Below are 18,020 nucleotides of genomic sequence, written 5' to 3'. Positions count from 1 at the left end.
AGGGCTGATTCTGTGTCTGAACAACTAACATAAGCAACGTAGGGCCTGGTTAGTGCCTGGATGGGTGACTAAAAAGAAATGCCAAAACCGTGCGTCATAGCGTGATTCTGTTTGTGCATTAAAGTAAACAAAGACTAATTATCTAGGAACAAGTGCTTCCAGCGGCAGTGTTATGCAGAGTGAAATAATTCACTGAGTAATTTCAACAGACTAGTAAGAGGTGATCCAACGCTCCATTGTGGTTTAATCTGCTGAAAGTGTTTCGAAAATATTTTCGTCACTGACATGTGTGTGTGAAAGTTGCATATTTGCAAGAGCATTCGTGCTGAAGGACTGTAAGGAACTTACTTGATATGAACGACTGCAATGCACTTGTAGAATGTAATCGCGAACGCACATCACATGCGCAAACACACTCGCACATACACACATGTATATATATATATATATATATATATATATATATATATATATATATATATATATATATATATATATAATATATATATATATATATATATATATATATATATATATATATATATATATATATATATATATATATATATATATATATATACATATATATATATATATATATATATATATAGAGATATATAGAGAGAGCATATGAGAGAGAGAGAGAGAGAGAGATGGTAATACAGATAAACCCAGCGAAATAGGGTTAAGAGAGAAGGCGTTATGTAAGCCAGGGAGGCCACAGCTCCGATGAAATGCGAAGATAAAAGGCCTGAGAAGGACAGGTGGCGTCTGTTGGTTAGACTTTTAGTGTTTCCAATGGAATGGCTGTTTTAGGATCAAAATGCTATTTAACATTAGGCCATAGGCTTAGAAGCTCTGCTCATGTTTTTTTTTTTTTTTTTTTTTTTATACCGGTGACCTTCGACTCTCGCTGTGTTTATTGTTGTGATCTTTGTTTGCTTATGGGGAATTATCTTGTTGAGGAATTGCTGCTCTTTAGAGAAGTATAGTAGTTGTTTTTCTAGATTTTGCATGCTTATATTAACAGTTTTATTGTGTTACTCACTGAAGTGAAAGAAATAGTTTGTAAACTTTCAGAAATTTAATTTTATAAATACCGAGGTTAACGATTCATGCTTAGTAGGGGGTTGTTAACCCCTTGGGAATGGAAATGCTCGTCTTTATGGCTGATGAGTCTCCCTTCCTGAAGGTCAACGACAGCTACATACGTCAGGTCATTTTGAAGACTACTACTGAAGTGGTAGTATGCAGCATAACGTAGACATTACTATCGTAATAAATACTAATGGTTTGCAGGATAGATACGATGTATCTCAAGAGAGACGTACCTTGGGAAAGGCTGTGGAAATAACTAGATTTTGTTAATCTAAAAGATATGAAATCTGTTTCTAGTTTTTTTAAGAGCATTATCAGCTTGAATTTCAAGAAAGTCTTGAGGTTCCGTATTTTGAATGCGGTTTTAAACGCATTGGCTTGAGTGGAATATAGAATATTATCTTCGACAGCTTTCAAAATCCACGTAAATAGTGGAAAAAGTACTTGCGAGTTTTGTCCGTTTATTCGTGGCTAACTTCGAATCTAAATTCCTTTCCTGAATTTTATCTCCTTAGTAAATCAAACAGCAATGCAAAATGGCTTAATTCCTATTTAGACTTCACTGGATTTTTCATTGAACTGTCACTGATTCTTTTATCTTTTTTTGTTCCTTTTCATAATCTTATTATATACGATTTAAAAAAAAAGAAATATAAACAAAAACAGGATTATAAATGAAGAAGGAAAAACGAGGAACTAAAACATAAAAATTAAAAATGCTTTCTGTCTTTCTATCCGATATCTGACGTCTTGAACAAATGAGCTTTCCATTGAGACGTCATAAAGTCTGTATTCTTTTCACTTTGTTTATTTCTTCGATGATTTTTTTTTTTTTTTTTTTTTTGCAGCCGCTGGTGGTTGCCGGAGCATAGAATTAATGTGGCTATAATTAGTATGTGTATCGTCCGTCCTTAAGTTCTTAGTTATTATTTTTTTTCAACAAAGCGTATACATTTATATTCTGATGCTATGTTTCCAGTAAAGAAGAGAATAAAAAGTAAGAAAAGCATTAAGAGAAACAAGGAATTCTTTATATATCTTCAGTTACGAAAGGATCGGTATTTTTGGATAAATTTAAAGAGTTCTATTTTTTAGGCATGTTGTCAAGAAATAGTTCCTAATAGATTTATTTTTTGTATAGTATATGGTCTCCCTTGCTCCTGTTTATGGATTGGCCTCTGTAATGAATTATTTTCTCCTTCTAATTCATGGTTCTGTCATGTGTGCGTACACACAGTCATACATGACTTTATACAGACATATACGTATATTTATACATGTATATTCATGTATAAATATACGTATTTAGATGTGTATAAAGTTATGTATGACTGTGTAACTTCATATATATATATATATATATATATATATATATATATATATATATATATATATATATATATATATATATATATATATATATATATATATAGTTACAAGCAGACATCTTAGTATAGCCAAAGTGTCTTGCCTCTTCCTTTGTTCTGCAGTGTTCCTCTTTGTTAATTGTCTTACAAAATATCTATTAGTTTTGACTTGTTCATTAGGGCAACATAAGGAGACTTTTGTAGCTGGGAAGAACCCAAATACGAAAGCTCCATTTCCAGGTGTCCTGGCAAATTAGAGTGACCCCGTAGGGGGGTTAGTGTTGTCAGTGCACCTCACGAAGTGCGCTGTAGGTATTATTAAAGGTTCTTAGCAGCGTCCCTTCGTCCCATAGCTGCAGCCCCTTTCATTCCTTTTACTGTACCTTCATTCATATTATCTTTCTTCTATCTTGCTATCCAGTCTCTCCTAACAATTATTTCTTAGTGCAACTGCGAGGTTTTCCTCCTGTTACACCTTTCAGACCTTTTTACTCCCAATTTCCTTTCCAGCGCTGAATGACCTCATAGGTCCCAGTGCTTGGCCTTTGGCCGAAACTCTATATTCCATTCCATCCATCCGCTCCAAATTAAGAGCGAGATTTAATCATTTGATATAATCTGGCGTTTTAATGTCTGTTGAGGACACGTGTCCTTGCTAACACAAGGCCAGCTTATTCTAAATTTAACATCAAATTTAATATAACCGGAACTTTTTCTAGAAGGCTAGATCTACTGCATAAATTTAGGAATCCATTTTGGGTATGAGATGCCCAATTCGTATATGAGATGCCTGTTGCTAACAGGGTAAAGATTAAGGCATTGAATGATGATACTGTGGTGATTGTGTATTTTCTTGTCTGTCATTTTCCTAACTATTCGCTAAGTAAAAGTTTTGTATTATTGGATTCTTGTTTCTCTGTCTTTATCTGTGTATTCGTCTTCCCTCTCTTTTCTCTTTCTGGTTGTTATGCTTTTGGTTCATATTGCTGGTTTCTTTGTCTGTTAGTTCATTTAATTACGCAAAATGTTATGCGTGGATTTCTAAGAAAATTGTACACAAGGCATCGTGACTGACAAGAAATAATTAGATTTTTTGGGAATAAGAATGGACCTTTTAGTTGCGGACTGCACAGCCTTGCCTGTGGTTTGCCTTTATAGGTGTTAGCTTAATTTTTCGTAAGACCGACACATATGGATTCATTCAGACACAGGTGGCTTTTCAAGACTTTCATTTATTGTTTGAAAGCAAGCATTACTTGCTGGTACCCTTTCTCGTGATTAAGAAAAAAATTATCAGTACTTTATGGTAATTTTAGTTTTCTGTAAAAGAAAACTATTGAGATGGCTATTTGTCTGTCCGTCCGCACTTTTCCCGTTCGCCCTCAGATCTTAAAAACTACTTAGGCTAGAGAGCTGCAAATTGGTATGTTGATCATCCACCCTCCAATCATCAAGCATACCAAATTGCAGCCCTTTAGCCTCAGTAGTTTTTATTTTATTTAAGGTTAAAGTTAGCCATGATCGCGCGTCTGGCCCGTGGCTGAGAGTTTCATACAGCATTATACGCTGTACAGAAAACTCGATTGCGCCAAAAAACTTTCGCGCATTTTCTACTTTTTTTTTTTTTTACGGTAGTTACTTTTTATTTCTAGGAGTTCTTCACAACTTATGCCGTAGATTGGAATGCTTAAATGAGGCTTCCCCTGTAACATGCAGATGATGCTGTTAATACTTCATTAATATTCAGCATAGCAACTGTTTTACGATACCATTTGCAAAAGTTGCCGCAGCCGAGATGCTTGCAGGCGACGCCTCAGGTCAAGCTTGCCTCTTAGAAAGTATTTCCCGTTGTTATCTCATCTCTGCCTTATATCCTGGGAGTCTAAGCTTCCTTACCCGCTCCCCCCCCCCTCCCCCATCATGCTTTTTGCGACCTTATTTACGAGTAGAGCATCGTACGTGCCCGGAGCCATGTTGTAAAGATCTCCTAATGATTCTGACCTTTTTGCGTCTATTGTTTCAGCCGTGTTGTACCATAGAATATGTATCCTACGAGGCGAAATTGGTCCCTCGGGGTATTAAAGAGCTGATGGGTCAGTGACCCCTGAATTGCTTGGCCATTTCTCCTCCCTATATGAGGTTTCTCCTTTTTTTTTTTATTCCAAGTCCTTTCCGTTTATATGGGTTACTCCCAAGTTATTTCTAGTGGCTTCGGGCGTGCTTACTAAAGGTTCATTACTGGCACGCTCAAATAATCCCTGCAGTGGAGAAGCAAATACAGTTATGTAATTTTGCAGATGTTATTAAAAATGAGATGTGTTTTTATAATTATATAACTGCGGATTTTTCTTTATCCATTGAAGACTCATGCTACTATTGAGTGTTTTTAAATCCTTGCAGTTTAATTTAATTACTGATGCTTTTTGCTGTCCCTCGTGGTGCAGTGTTCGGTAACAAGAAGACTTATTGATCAGTTATTCAGGGAATGATGTAAGAAGGATAACATTAAATCCATTCGGTTACTGAAGACCAGTAAAAAAAAATCGTGAAAGGAAGGGAAGCGAATAAAAAAAAAAATTCTCTATTGCAAGCACAAGACAAGAAAAAAGGAGAGAGAAAAAAACTCCCTTTTAACGCGCGCCCCCCCCCAAAAAAAAAAAAAAAAAAAACTGCCACACGTAGTGTGTTTTGAAAGCCTCCACACAGCAGCAGCGGGTGAATACGCACCTTGAAAAGAAGCTGCGGGTGAAGGTAGACTGTCACTACTGATACCGGCAGAATAAAAAAAAAAAAAATCGGAAAAAAATAAGAGTAAAAAAATCAGCCATTATGAGGTTCCGCTTGAGCAGCCCTCCAGGTAGATAAGTAGCTGCTTTATTTATGTCTTGCAACAGCTCCGCGTCACTTCTTGTTTTGGCTCTCGTTACTGAGGCTGGATGTAAATTATGTAAATATTCTGTCGAGGGTGTTTTATTTACACGGGGAAAATTCGTCACTGGGAATGTTTTTGATTTTTCAGAAACATATTACTTCATCTGACACGTTTGAAATCAACTGGGAGTGGATTAAGTTTATTTATTAGCTTATTTTAAAACAGAGATTTAATTCTTCCCAATGAACACCATATTCTTTGGAAGCTTGAACTTCAAGTCAGTGGCCACTGTGGGCTTGTTCCATATGAATAAGGTTCATCTTCGGAATAATAATAATTAGAGATTTCAGTCTTCTGATCATATGTTATTCGTGCATGCATGGAAATGACCTGAAGCAATGCGGAGTCATCATCTTCACCCGTTCTTCCCTTTCACCATACATGGTGAAGCCGTTAGCCGAAAGTCGACATTCCCTGGTTAGGCTGCATCCCAGCTGCCGCAAAGAGAGAGAGAGAGAGAGAGAGAGAGAGAGAGAGAGAGAGAGAGAGAGAGAGAGAGAGAGAGAGAGAGGGCCCACGTGAAAGAGATATGGGTACAGGAATCTCGAGATGTTTATTTAGGATCTTGACGTGGATGACCATAGGCGTCTCGCTTTCAAGTTTTTCAGATCTTCTTGTGATGAGTTTTTCATGCTTTTTTTTTTTTTTAGGAAAACTTTGTCCTTTTTTTTTTCTCTCCAATAAACTAGAAGTTTTCCCAAGAAGTATATAATGTTTTTGCTTTTTTTAATGTAAACAGTATAAAGTATTAAAAATACCTTTTGCTAGGTATTATAAATTATATATGTATAGGTATAATATATATATATATATATATATATATATATATATATATATATATATATATATATATATATATATATATATTTATATATAATCTGTATGGGTGCGTGCATAATATGTGTAATTGAGAGTAGTTCTTGTTCTCTTTTGTTTAGGTAATTTCATCATCAGTTATTCAAGGTATTCAAGAATTTATTCCTCGTTTAATTTTTAAAATTATGCTTGCTAATTTAAGAATAAAAACTATACCCAGTAGAAATAACCAAAAATTCTCGGCTGTCATCCTCTGCCTTGAGACAAATATCTCTCTCTCTCTCTCTCTCTCTCTCTCTCTCTCTCTCTCTCTCTCTCTCTCTCTCTCTCTCTGTGACTAACATTTCTTATTAATATTCTTGCAAGAGATGATTTGCAATTCTAATATCAGTGTCCCGCAGAAATATTTTCCTTGTAAATATTCGCTTAAATAATCAAACCTTTGCCAGTAAAATATGATGCGATTTTTCATTATCATCATAGAATAAAAAATTAAATCAATAGGTTCTCCACCAATTGATGCTCCTTGATGTAATTTTCCCTGGCCCGTGTATGATGTCTCGTGAAATCATCAGTATTGTTTATGAGGATTTGTGTGTGACAAATCATATTATTCTTTGAAGTAGTTTGTCATGGTCAGTTTATATGGCGTAATCATCCGTTCATGCGCGTTGGTATGTGGTGCAATGTTTTTTTTTTTTTTTTTAAATTCACGGTGATGAAAATGCGGTCCAGCCAAAAATGGGAATGGCTTTCAATCATGGAAGAATGTGTCGTTTTTATTCCCTGGTTGTTAAAAACGAATTATGAAAAAAAAACATAATGCACACAAGTACTCGCATATACTAGCTTACACATAGTTTTGCAAGATTTACTTGAATGCTAAGTGCTTGCAATAATAGCAGCCTTTTTTTATTACTGTAAACAGGCCTTTACTACTTCCCATCATTATGGATGGTAGTTTTATTAGCATTATCTTACACGCTACTTTCAGTGAACTATCAATAAAATGTCTAATAATTTTCTTTTCATATTTTAACGAGACAGACATCGCGGGGTACCAATTTTTCTTCTTAGTTAATGCTACCGAGAAATGCTACATTCTCTCTCTCTCTCTCTCTCTCTCTCTCTCTCTCTCTCTCTCTCTCTCTCTCTCTCTCTCTCTATATATATATATATATATATATATATATATATATATATATATATATATATACATAAATATATATATATATACACAGAAATAGATATACATATACACATATGTATACATATATGTATATATACATATGTATACGTATGTATATATAGATATATGTGTGCGCGCGCGTGTACGTTTTTAGCTACAACTAGTTCAGCTTAATTTTCTTGTTTCGTCAGAACCTTAAAATTTTAATTGCTAGTTCTATATGTCCGTATAGGTACGCACATATAGTTGCGTGCGGGTTTATGCAAATTGGTTCTGTTTCCAAACTTGTCAGGTCATATGCAGTATGAGTTCCTTAATGAGTGTTTTCGGTACATGTAATAAATGGATTTAGGAAAACTATTTAAATTTTGTAATGGAACTTGTTACATGCCAGTACAATAATAATAATAATAATAATAATAATAATAATAATAATAATAATAATATTAATAATAATAATAATAAAATTGTACGGAATAGAAAAATTTAGTAGATATAATGAATAGTTTTAGGGAAAACCATTGAAGTTCTATAATTGAACTAGAAGAAGAAGAAGAAGAAGACTTTTCATTATGCCTGTAGATCTTTAATTGGAAGTGTAGAAAGTACGTATAAATATCGGGTGGATTATATACTGATTTAAAACACACTTGCCGAGAACCTGAAGGTTACCTCTTCTTGGAACCATATATATATATATATATATATATATATATATATATATATATATATATATATATATACACACACACACATATATATATATATATATATATATATATATATGTATATGTGTGTGTGTGTGTGTGTGTGTGTGTGTGTGTGTGTGTGTCCATTTGAACATACCCTGGCCGAAAGTTTCAGAAAACGTGTAATAAAAATAAAAATTTTAATGCTGAATGACAGCCGAAACCCGGGCTGCCTCATGTTGCTTAACTTTACGAAATACAAAATAAATCAGATAATCATAAGCTTTTTTGCCAAAGGGGTTCCCCTGAACATTATTAATGCCTGAAAACTCGTTATTATGTAACTCTCCTCTTTTCTTTCAGATAGGTAACTTTGCACTTATGATTTATTATTTTCAGTTCCTTTAGTAATGCCTGAAAATTATCATTACATAAGTTTCCTCTTTGGTATTTTTTTTTTTTTTGGTTAACTTTTGCACTAATGGTTATCATTCTCACTTATATCAGTGACTATGTCGTAAAGTAAGTATATAACAACGTTGTGTGTATTCATCATTAGCTAATTAAGATTTTCCTGATAACGTTAACTCCATAAGTAAGGGATTCAAATGGTAAAGGAGAAATCGCTGGCTTCGAGGCTGTGAATGCAGAAATTACAGTAATACGGAACATTAATTACATAGGAAAAAACCTGCGTTCTCAGGTACAAAAGGATACAAGGAATTGACAATCTTAGAAAATGTTTTTGTTGCTCAGTTTAGTATGTTTGCAACAACAGTTTCTAGCCAAGAAATGTAATTTTTCCCATGTTGCACCTTGTTATTTCTTTCTCTTTCGATACTGTGCCATCCCTACAGCAAAGGGGAACCTAAGAACAGTTTATATATATATATATATATATATATATATATATATATATATATATATATATATATATATATATATATATATATATATATAGTCTGTAATATATATGTATATATTATATATATATATATATATATATATATATATATATATATATATATATATATATATATTAAGTCTGTAATCTTCTTGTCACTACATATATATATATATATATATATATATATATATATATATATATATATATATATATATATATATATATATATATATATATATATATATATATATATATATATATATATATATATATATATATATATATATATATATATATATGTGTGTGTGTGTGTGTGTGTGTGTGTGTGTGTGTGTATGACTGACAAGCAAGAGTACAGACTTATCATCCTTCATCAACACTTCTCACCCTTGCATTAGATTTAGACTGAATGTGAGTTCTGAGAATTTGACTATAAGGCCAAGCACTGTGGCATTTTCAGCCATTCAGTGCTTAAGGTTAAAAAAAAAAAAAAAAAGGAGTTGGAGTAGTTGGGTAGCAAAACGGAAGAAAGGAAGTGGGAGGTAAAGTAAAAGGTTAAAAATCGAGTGTAGTCAGTGGCCGAGGGGATACAGCAAACAGCCTTTAATAATGCCTACAGTGCACCACATGAAGTGCATTGACGGCACTACTTCCCTACGGTTTTTTTTTATTTGTTTAAGATGAGCGGGAAGGTACTGATACATTGTTTTACACAGGCGTACTGCATACGGTTATTTTTTTTTTTAAATATATCGACGAAGAGGAGACACAGGAATTTTCCCTGTAGGGGGTTAGTGCCGTCAGTGCACCTCATGCAGTTCACTGTAGGCATCACTTAAGGTTCTTTGCAGCGTCCCTTCGGCCCCTAGCTGCAACCATTCTCATTCCTTTTACCGTACCCCCGTTCATATTTTCTTCCTTTCATCTGACTTTCCACCTCTCCTGACAATCATTTCATAGTGCAACTGCGAGGTTTTTTTCTTGTTACACCTTTCAAACCTTTCTACTCTCAATTTTCCTTTCAGCGCTGAATGACCTCATAGGTCCCAGCGCTTGGTATCAGGCCTAAATTCTATATTCCATTCCATTCCATTCCATTCCACAGGAATGTTTTTAGGTAAAAACGGTAGCTACGAACGGTAAGACCGTTTCATCACTGTCACTTGCTTCCGATCCAAGAAGGATCATGCACAGCTTGCATTCCGGATATGACTGCGTGCAGTGGACATTCTTCTTACTGTTGTCCGTTATGGGACACGTGTTTTTTCGCTTTGTAATCATAAGATTTATCTTATCGTTGAAAGAATTAGATATAAGTTTCCCCCCGTGTTATTTGTAAACGCCAAATGTTACTTTTTCTGTTTTCGCAGAGAATGACAACACTTTTTTTGATATATGGTTTGTGTTTTTTTAAAATAATTGTTGATATACAATAGATATCCAAGTTTCAGAGAATATATAAACGAAGATACTATTTTATAAAAATTCTTGTTTTTTGTTAGCAATTATTGTCTCTGGGAGATACTGAAACACTTTCTTGATATATATATATTTTTTTTTGAGAGGGGAAGTACTTAGAACTGCAAGTAAAATTACACGAACAATCATTATGTTAAGGCAAACAGCAAAAAAGTAAGGGTGTCCCAGATTCAAGAAAACAAAGAAAAAAAATCAGCGATCCTCTTTTTTGAACTGCAAAACTCCCCGTGGAATCGGAATCAGCTCGTGTCTCCCGGCATTGAAACCGACCCTTTCTTTGCCCTTTCTCAAGCTCTTGTTTGTTCATCTGCACTCTGTCCTTGCAGACATACTTCTTGCAGTGTGGCCCGTGGAACGTCCGGGAAAGATATACCAGCAAATAAAGGGGTGTTTCGTTTGGCTGTGTACCCTCTCTCTAATCCTCCTCCTCCTCCTCCTCCTCCTCCTCCTCCTCCACACGACGCCCACGCACCTGGCGAAGGAAGGGTAAATCCAGGTCCCTCCTTTGCTCTTTAAAGTCTTCTTCCCCTTTTATGTCAGAGGGACGAAATTCTCTTTGGATTAACGAGGGCCAAAAGAAGATCAGGTTCTGGGGTGCATTTGTTGGTTCATTTATCTTTATTCTTTCTCTCTCTCTCTCTCTCTCTCTCTCTCTCTCTCTCTCTCTCTCTCTCTCTCTCTCTCTCTCTCTCTCTCTCTCTCTCTCTCACACACACACACACACACACACACACACACACACACACACACACACACAGAAAAGGCAATGGCAGAATTATTGAATTTGGAAAAAGGATGAAGATAGAAAAATATGATAACTAGGAAAGACCTGGTTTTGTAAAAAAAAAAAAAAAAAAAAGGAATAGGAATAGAAAAATATATTGAGCAGGAAGGATCAGTAACTGAGTCTTTACACTCAAAAGAAAAAGAAATTAACTTCTTAAACTAACAATTCCTTGATGAGGTCGGACGCAGTGTTGAATAAATCATCATAAATCATCTCATGTCATTATAGTTATAGTTTTATTATTCTTGAGTCCAAGTGATTTTTGTAATCTTTTTTTTTTTTGTGGGGGGGGTCCTTACAAATTCTGGCGTTGGATGTATAATACACCACGGGTCTTTCGCAGTTAGAATTCTCGTAACTTGATACATGTGGCCTCTCCTAAACGCAACAATGGAATTCATTCTGTCTCTACTATCAGTTAATGTCATTATTTTTAGTAGTTGTAATTGTAGTCGTAGGAGCGTAAGGTTCTTATGCTCGCCCAGATAACATTATAATTTCTGCATTCTTTCATGACTGGCTTTATTATATTCACTTTTCATATGCGTATTGAGGCATTTTAGGTAATTTGCCGAATCACTGAACGATAAACAGAGGGATAGAGGTGGGAGTCGATTTGGGATTTCAGTAAGTTTAAAGAAATTTTATATTATTAATAATGTTGACAGTAGGTTAGAGCTTAAACAGTCTCCGAACGAATCTCCGATAACTGTAGGAGTGAATGACCATGAGAGCTGCAGTACTTTGGGCATTCTTGTGTCTGTCTTTGAAGTACGGCAGAGTAAAAGGAATTTGACTTCACAGATCAAGAATTAAAAAAAGAAGTAAAAAAGGCGCCGAAGCTTCTTCAGCTCAATCGAGTTTTCTGTACATCACACAATCAAGGCCATCATAAAGAGATCTATCTTTAGGTGGTCTCGGTATAATGCTGCATGAGCCGCGGCCCATGAAACTCTCAGCCGGCCGTGGTGGCCAGAAGCACGATTATGGCTAACTTTAACCTTAAATAAAATAAAAACTACTGAGGCTAGAGGGCTGCAATTCGGTATGTTTGATGATTGAAGGGTGGATGATCAACTTACCAATTTGCGGCCCTCTAGCCTCAGTAGTTTTTAAGATCTGAGGACGGGCAGAAAAAATGCGGATAGAATAATTGCGGACGAACAGACAAAGCCATCTCAATAGTTTTCTTTTACAGAAAACTAAAAATTACGAGAATATTTTAGGTAAATTTCCGGCAGGACATCATCAAATTTAAGACTACTAAGACGTTGCGAGATCAATCTAATATCACACAAAAAAAGCCATATTGCGAAAACAAACTAATTAATCAATCTGGAAGAATAATTGGCAGAGGTGCAAATGCAGATCTGGCCATGAAATAGTCGCATCACGTTCTATGTCTGCTTCTGGGTTTCCGTCAACATCACTGACGCGTTTCCAAAGGTTTTTAAGAGATATATATTGAGTAAACTTCACTCTTGAAAGAAATCAGCATCCCGTATTCCAGTCACAGACGGGACGCCTCGTCGAAAAAGAAAATAAAATGGATAAAAGGTTTGGTTTCAATTGATGAAAGGACGCACTATTGTCGAAGGTCTTATCTCTCTTGTAAGAGGATGAATATTTTGGGAATCTCTCTCTCTCTCTCTCTCTCTCTCTCTCTCTCTCTCTCTCTCTCTCTCTCTCTCTCTCTCGTGGCTAATGTTTGTTGGTGGCAGTCAGTGACGTCGCATCTGCAAATTTTTTAAATGCTGATTTTTGGTGACTGCATTAGCATTGCAGATACGCTTGGTTTCTCTCTCTCTCTCTCTCTCTCTCTCTCTCTCTCTCTCTCTCTCTCTCTCTCTCTCTCTCTCTTACAGCATCCTTTTACCTTTTATTTATTTTTTTTTTTTTTTTTGAGTTATTTACGATGTAGTTCCTGCTATGTTGAGCTTTATTAATTATGATTGCATTAGCATTGAAGTTTCTCTCTCTCTCTCTCTCTCTCTCTCTCTCTCTCTCTCTCTCTCTCTCTCTCTCTCTCTCTCTCTCTCTCTCTCTCTCTCTCATTTGAGTGGAAATCTACCCTGTCCGTATCTGATACACTATTTCTGTCTGCAAGAACATCATAGTGATATGATATGCAGTACACCGATAATGTTGAAGAGAATAAGTTACAAGGTTCAACATTCTTTCTCATTTTTTCAATTTTATTTCTGTGTGTTTGTAAGCATCTGTGGTTTAAAGTGTTCATATAAGCATAGTTTTAATGTTTTCGTCTGGAAGGTAGCAAATATATTACAAAATTGAGTAAAATTTCTATGTAAGAAACATATTTGTAAAGTGAGTCAGAGTTCTGTGAAATATGAAAACTCATTTCTGTATGGAATTGCACTAAGAGCATATTAATGTTCCGCTGAAAAATCATTTCTATTTCGATCATAGTCATTGTCTTTGTCATTTGTAAGTTATCACATCATTATCATTATTATTAATGTTCTTGCTGCAAAGAACAGATCCCCTTGTTCAGAAAAAAATCGATTTTGAATATGAAAGTTGCGAAAGAGATCAGAAAATAAAATCAAAGAAAATAGTTCACTGTATAAAAGATAAGAAGTTTTGTTTATTTATTTATATGTTTGTTTTGTTTTTTCTTTTATTTTTATTTTTATGAATGCGGAGAAAGCGATAAGCCAACGTGGAAGTGTGGCGGTCCCAAACAGATGAAAATAGTTCGCTGTATAAAAGATGAAAATTTTCTATTTATTTATTTGTTTGTTTTGTATTTTTATTTTCCTTTTCTTTTTAATTTTATAAATGCGGAGAAAGCGATAAGCCAACGTGGAAGCGTGGCGGTTCCAAACAGATGAAAATAGTTCACTGTATAAAAGATGAAAATTTTCTATTTATTTATTTGTTTGTTTTGCATTTTTATTTTCCTTTTCTTTTTAATTTTATAAATGCGGAGAAAGCGATAAGCCAACGTGGAAGCGTGGCGGTCCCAAACAGATGAAAATTTCATTCGTTAACGTCCCCCTGGATAACAGCATCTCTGGTGTATCCATTGTTCTGTGTTGTCGTTAGTCCGCGGTAATTAATTCAAATGAGACCTGTTTTCGATGCCATTTTGCTGTTGCTTGGAGACGCTAACGTCTTATGACATTTAATGTATGCGGGACGTATACTGACGACGCGATGGTCGAAAATGAACGAATTCCGTGTCCCCGGTTTTAATGAGGGCGGTCGTCGCAACCGCCCCCCCCCCCCCTCAAGTCCATTTCTGTCAGTGTTTCTTGTGACTCTGAACCTCCTTTTTTCATGTTGGAAGTGAATTTGATGTTTTGAAATAATATAAAAAAAAAATACATTTGAAATTGTATTTCAACGATGCGTTAATAAAAAAAAAAGATTTAACGAGTAAAGAAAAAGAGAGAGAGAGAAAAAAAATGCGATTTAAAGAAAAAATAAAAGAAATGATCTTATTAAGCACTGTTGGATGTTTTGTTATCGGCGCCGCGACGTCCAAATACGGCGCATTAATTGGAAGTATCAGAATTAATCACGTTTTTATGTGTTTACAGAAGTGGTTTGTGAAGTTTTGGATTCCTTATTATCTTTCTGGGTTTCTCTCCGCGACTATTAACAACGAAGGAGACCACATAAGAACCCCCCCCTTCCCCCCTCCCCATCCCCACCTTCCTACCCCTTAAATCTTACCCTCCCCACCACCCCATCCCACCCCACCACTACCTTGTGTCTGCTCTTCTAAAGGGGAAGGGTACGGGTGGGGGGTTTGGAATGGGTGATGCTAAGTCCAACCCTCTCCCCCCCCCCTCCAACACAGAGACATTCAATTCAGAAGAAATTTTTTTATACGATTTCGACCATTTGGGAAGACGTTGATGCTCTCTCTCTCTCTCTCTCTCTCTCTCTCTCTCTCTCTCTCTCTCTCTCTCTCTCTCTCTCTCTCTCTCACTGATGGTATGTTTACACGTAAACGCATACATTTACTTAATATTAAAAGTAATGGAGAACAAAACCACCCGAATTTCCACGATCTCACTTTTGGCCCCAAAACGGACACTTGGTAACCGAAGGCACAGACGGATTTTAGGTTTAATTAATTCTGTTACAGCCCGACTGTTGATTGAATGATAAAGCGAATGGAGCAGGAAGATAATGAGAGAGAGAGAGAGAGAGAGAGAGAGAGAGAGAGAGAGAGAGAGAGAAACCAGTTTGGTCGTATTGCATTGTATTATGGGCCTGTCGATTCGTTCATTGTCAACGGACATGTCCCTCTGAATACTGATATTCATTCCAGTCTCATCAGATTCCCGTAAGATGCGTGTGAGACCCCGCTGAATTTTACCCCAAATTGGGAGGAACAATGTTGGGGACGGGGGTGGGGAGCGGGAGGGTGGGGGCCAAAATGTCGTCCTTTTTGAATATGCGGTTTGTGTAATTAGAGACTTTATTTGAGGGGGTGCGGCTGTCTGGTATATAGGCTTGGTAGGTTAGGTGGTTTTTTGTGATCTGAATGTCTACCATAATGAAATTTCCCACCTCTTTGCGTATTTCCCTTTTCTCCTATTTATGCCTTCTAATATTTATATAAAGAGAGGTCTTTGTATTTCAAATATCCTCTTTTGTAATTTCCTTCCATCTCCTAAAGCTTTCCACCATTTGCTTCTTCATTAATTTTGGTAGGTTCTCTTTTGGGTATTTCCATTTTCTCCTATTTATGCCTTCTAATATTTATATAAAGAGAGGTCTTTGTATTTCAAATGTTCTCTTTTGTAATTCATTCCATCTTCTAAAGCTTTCCACCATTTGCGTCTTCATTACTTTTGGCAGGTCCCTCTTTTGGGCTATTCTTGGTAATTTTCTTTCAGACCATATCATGTTCCCACGGGTATGTGTAATGCAATATGAAATCCCATTTGATAATATAATCATATGCACTGGACTGTTTAAAAGGCTGATTTCCCTCAGTCATACAAAACAGAATGAGGGAAGGCATTAAATAACATGCGCGGAATTCTAGTAAATAATCCACCTTTCAGTTTTTGGTTATTCTTAGGAAATGAGCAGATTAGGAGCCTGCAAGGAAGCATTTTGTCTATCAAAAAAGTGCTTTTATTTTCATGGCAAAATTCTCTAAACCATCTAGGTAGAGACGATTTGCTGACCAAGAGGCCATGCGTCTGCAATGTTTACATCTAGCCACGCCATTTCAGAGAACTCCAAAGAATACGAAAGGAATGAAAATAAAAATCTTTATGATAACTCTCTCTCTCTCTCTCTCTCTCTCTCTCTCTCTCTCTCTCTCTCTCTCTCTCTCTCTCTCTCTCTCTCTCTCTCTCCTTTTACCAGTTCCTATTTACTTTTGCTTGCATGATCTCACTTGAGGAGTCTGAGTCGCTCCTTTCTCTTTTAAAACAATTCCCTTAAAAGGAGTGATGTTTATGCCACCTTTTCTCGTTTCTTGTTTTTGTTTTAGTTTTTTTTTTTTTCTCATAAACAGTGGCTCACGCTTTTAGGTCACTGTGTACTGTGTCCAGGTGCTTCTGTTACTTATTTATCTCATTTTAGCTTTCTTATGCAACGTTGTTTTCTTTTTCAAGGCAGACTTGACTCTATAACAGCGGTAGTTATTTTTTCAAGACGGACTTTACTTAATAAAAGCAGTACAGGTATTTTTTCGAGGCAGACTTTACTTTATAAAAGCAGTACAGTTATCTTTTCGAGACAGACTTTACTTTATAAAAGCAGTACAGTTATTTTTTCGAGACGGACTTTACTTTATAAAAGCAACCGTTATTTTTTTCAAGACAGACTTTACTTTGTAATAGCTGTACAGTTATTTTTTTAAGAGAAACTGACTTTATAAAGGCAGGACAGTTATTTTTTCAAGACGGACTTTACTCTATAAAAACAGTACATTTATATATGCCTTCTAGAATTATAAAGGCGGTCCTGTTTATGTGCGTTTGTCTTTACTTCTGTACTTGTTGTGTATGTACACATATACATACAGTACATACACAAAGTATATTCACAAAAATGATGCATTGTCTCTATGTTTTCCCTTATAATCCTATACAACAATAATATGATCCCTGTTAGCCTTGGCACTTCAAAATTTTGCCTGTGGAAGCACACCAGCCATTGCCCTTAGATTAACCTTTATTTTTGAATCTTTATTTTCATTTATTTTCATTTTCTTTCAACTCCTTTTGTGTCGGCTGGTTTTCTTTAACATTCCCCTCCTTGCTGCAACGATTGAATTTACATTTCTTTGCTTGGTATATTTACATTTTCCCTTGTATTGTATCATCTCGTGTTCTTGCTTATTCTTTCTCGAGTGTAAAATGCGAAATGTATCTGTTCTGTGGCTTCTCTTTCTTTCCCCTCTTGATTTCTCCTTTTATAATTTTTAACGTAGGAGCCAGTTCCTCCGCGTACGTCATTTGCCGAAGGACTTTTTTTATTTTTTTTTTTTTATTTTTCGTTTAAGATAATTTTTAATAACCTTCTTACGGTTTTGTGTCCAGTGCGTTAGATAGTTTGATAGTACCTTGGCTGGATCTCTCTCTCTCTCTCTAAATATTTCCACACGAATGCCTGTTGCTTTATGGGCGTAAAGCGTAGCCGTGAAAAAAAGAAAAAAAGAAAAAATAATGGGACATGACACAAGAAAAGTCAAGAGGTAAATAATCATATTAAAGGTCAGCAGTAATTTCAATGGAAAACATTGACTGCATCAGCTAA

The 18,020-nt window shown here is 35.5% G+C and overlaps 1 protein-coding gene across 1 annotated transcript in view; it reads left to right on the top strand.

The window, feature by feature from the left end:
* LOC136842382 (NADPH oxidase activator-like) overlaps positions 1-18,020 on the top strand; it is an 87,577-nt gene that overhangs the window by 31,650 nt on the left and 37,907 nt on the right. The window contains exon 3 of the mRNA XM_067109638.1: positions 10,804-10,963. Within this exon, the coding sequence (XP_066965739.1) occupies positions 10,804-10,963 (160 nt within the window). The remainder of the gene's footprint in view (positions 1-10,803; positions 10,964-18,020) is intronic.

This window comes from Macrobrachium rosenbergii, chromosome 10 (assembly GCF_040412425.1).
Source record: "Macrobrachium rosenbergii isolate ZJJX-2024 chromosome 10, ASM4041242v1, whole genome shotgun sequence".
Lineage (NCBI taxonomy): Eukaryota > Metazoa > Arthropoda > Malacostraca > Decapoda > Palaemonidae > Macrobrachium > Macrobrachium rosenbergii.
Note: the sequence above shows the minus strand (reverse complement) of the source record. Positions and strands in the feature narration are given on the sequence as shown.